Raw genomic sequence first — 2,508 nt, forward strand, 5'->3', positions numbered from 1 at the left:
TTGGATCAGATAGGAGGCAGGAATCGGGTCTGCATGCTGTTCCTTGCTCCCCCTGTCCTGCTCCATGGTCTCCCATTAGTCATTTGATCTCTATCTCCTGAGCTCCCAAGCACCATGAGGAGCAGTGACTTTCCTTTTGGTGTCTGAGCGGGACAGAGCCCCACAGGTCCCTGTACTTGGTCCTACCATACTAAACTATATTGCATCTGCAATGATTTAAGCATCAAAGACTCAGCTGTAACTTTTTGTGTGAAGTGCCTGACAGTGCTTGGCGAAGCCATGAAATGGATAGTCAGAAGGGGGTTGAACTCGTTTTAATTTCTGAAAATACAGTTTATATTCATGTCCATACTTACATTCAGAACCAATAAATATACACAACAGCTTTCCAGGACTTCACAATCATCGTCACTTACATAATAATAAAGTGGTTACATTACATTTTATATGCAGTTTGGTTTAGAATGTGAAAGTATTATGAATACATTGAATCCTTTCAACAATGTTTTCCTAGTCTTGTTTTTATTCTTTCTTATTGTCTTTGGAAGATTCCCGAATACTATGAATCTCTTATATGGGCTAATGACAATAAAACAATGTAAATGGAGTACACAGCACTCTATAACCATGGCTCATACACAATTTCAAGATCAGTGCTGTGGCCTTTTTTGTATGAAACTTCCTCTTAAGAAATAGTGTTTTTCTTTTAAGAGATCCCCTTGAAGACTTCCAAAGATATTATCTGAGCTGTTTTCTGCTTTGAGCTGATCCCAACAGTGCAAATCAGCCATAAACTCAGCTTAACAAGGTAGTTAAAACAGGTTTAGTGTTGGTTTGCATCGCTAGAGCAGTACAAAGCTGGCAGTGTGTACCAGTAAATCAGTTCTCTAGAGTACAGAAAGTGGTAACACATGTCTGACTTAGCTAAAACACCCCAAGAGCTTCACCCAGCCCAGTATAGCCCATAACACTTTTAGCTGGGAAAGGGAGGGGAGTGAAGAGAAGTCTATGTACATTTATTTGAGCTTGTGGGTCTCCAGATTTTAGCTTTGCTATGAATTCATCTCTCCTTTAAGTCCCCAAGTTCTCCAGGTCTACAAGTGCTTTGCAGTAACAAACCATGCCCTTAGACCTTGCTAGTCTGCATATGTCCATTGAATTCAATATTTCTCTGGGTTAACATTGACTCCTGCAAGCGGCTGCTGTTCTCTTGCCTGTGTTCAATGGGGTCACCATCCTCTACACCATTGCCCTTTCGGAGGCAAAGGACTTTCTGAAAACTCTGCTTGAAGTTGTCAGAAAGAAATCCATAAAGAATGGGGTTGGCACAGCTGTTTGCATAGGACAGGACCACCACAAAGAAGTACACCCCTACCAACACAGGGTCTTCTGGCAGTATAAATATCAAATTGACAATGTTCATCATGTAAAATGGGAGCCAGCAAAACACAAAGACCACCACAATGATCACCACCATCCTGGTCACCTTCCTCTCTGATCTCCTCCGCCTCGTAGACCCAACTCGGATCCCTGAAGATTTGACTTTAATCACGATCAGCAAGTAGCAGAGACAGATCACCAACAAAGGACCAAAAAAACCAAGGACCGATGTGTAAATGATGAACGCTGCTGACCAGATGTTGACGGGCTCTGGCCAGTTCATGTTGCAGGTGTGAAAGTCTTCCTGCACATCCGAAAAGATGATGACTGGAAGCACCACCAAGAACGAGAATGTCCAGACAGTCACGCTGATGAGCTTGGCCACCCTGGGACGTCTCCACTTGGTTGATTTAATGGGATGAACTACTGCCAGGTAGCGGTCCATGCTCATCACAGTCAAACAAAAAATACTAGTGAATTGGTTAATACCATCTACAGTCATAACGAGCCTGCACAAAAAGGAGCCAAAAGGCCAATAGGAGATGGCGTTCTGGGTGGCCAGGAAGGGCAGGCCCAGCATGAAGAGTACGTCAGCAACGGCTAAATTCAAGATGTATATGTTGGTGACGGTTTTCATCTTGGCATAGCGCAAAACCACATAAATGACCAACGTGTTGCCGCTGAGTCCGACTGCACATACAAGGAGGTAACAGATGGGAATCAGGACTTTGTGGATGTATTTGAATGGGGGCTGCTCTGAGAGCGTCCCATTCTCTGTCACATTTGTCAGCAGTGAGGAATTCACATCGCTGGAACTAGCTTCTGTGCTAAATGTGTTGGAAAAGTATAAAGGATCCATATCTTTTACTCCTCAGTTTTTCTTTTAAGGCTAAGAGAGATTAAACTTCATGGGCATCTTGTTCCTAGAAGGGAAAAAAAAAAAAAGGAAGAAAAAGAGAGAAAGAAAGAGTGAATTCAAAATTGATTAAGTTTTAGACAACATTTAATTTTCTGCCTGAACAAAGGAACTGCACAATGAGAGAGCCCAAGTGCTCATCCCAGTAGATGGTGGTATCTGTTTAATTTTCACAAGCTCCATGCAATGGGGTCAGGGCTGGATGTGACTGT

General features: G+C 42.8%; 1 protein-coding gene across 1 annotated transcript; it reads right to left on the minus strand.

The window, feature by feature from the left end:
* Positions 1-1,126: 1,126 nt before the first annotated feature.
* On the minus strand, positions 1,127-2,239 carry SSTR5 (somatostatin receptor 5). The gene has a single exon (XM_009286594.1). The coding sequence runs from the start codon at positions 2,237-2,239 to the stop codon at positions 1,127-1,129; it is 1,113 nt and encodes a 370-aa protein (XP_009284869.1).
* Positions 2,240-2,508: the final 269 nt, after the last annotated feature.

The sequence above is a fragment of the Aptenodytes forsteri genome, unplaced genomic scaffold, assembly GCF_000699145.1.
Source record: "Aptenodytes forsteri isolate BGI_AS27 unplaced genomic scaffold, ASM69914v1 Scaffold55, whole genome shotgun sequence".
NCBI lineage: Eukaryota > Metazoa > Chordata > Aves > Sphenisciformes > Spheniscidae > Aptenodytes > Aptenodytes forsteri.

Excerpts from the sequence above, each read along its gene's own strand:
- SSTR5 (XM_009286594.1), bottom strand. The coding sequence starts at position 2,239 with ATGGATCCTTTATACTTTTCCAACACATTTAGCACAGAAGCTAGTTCC.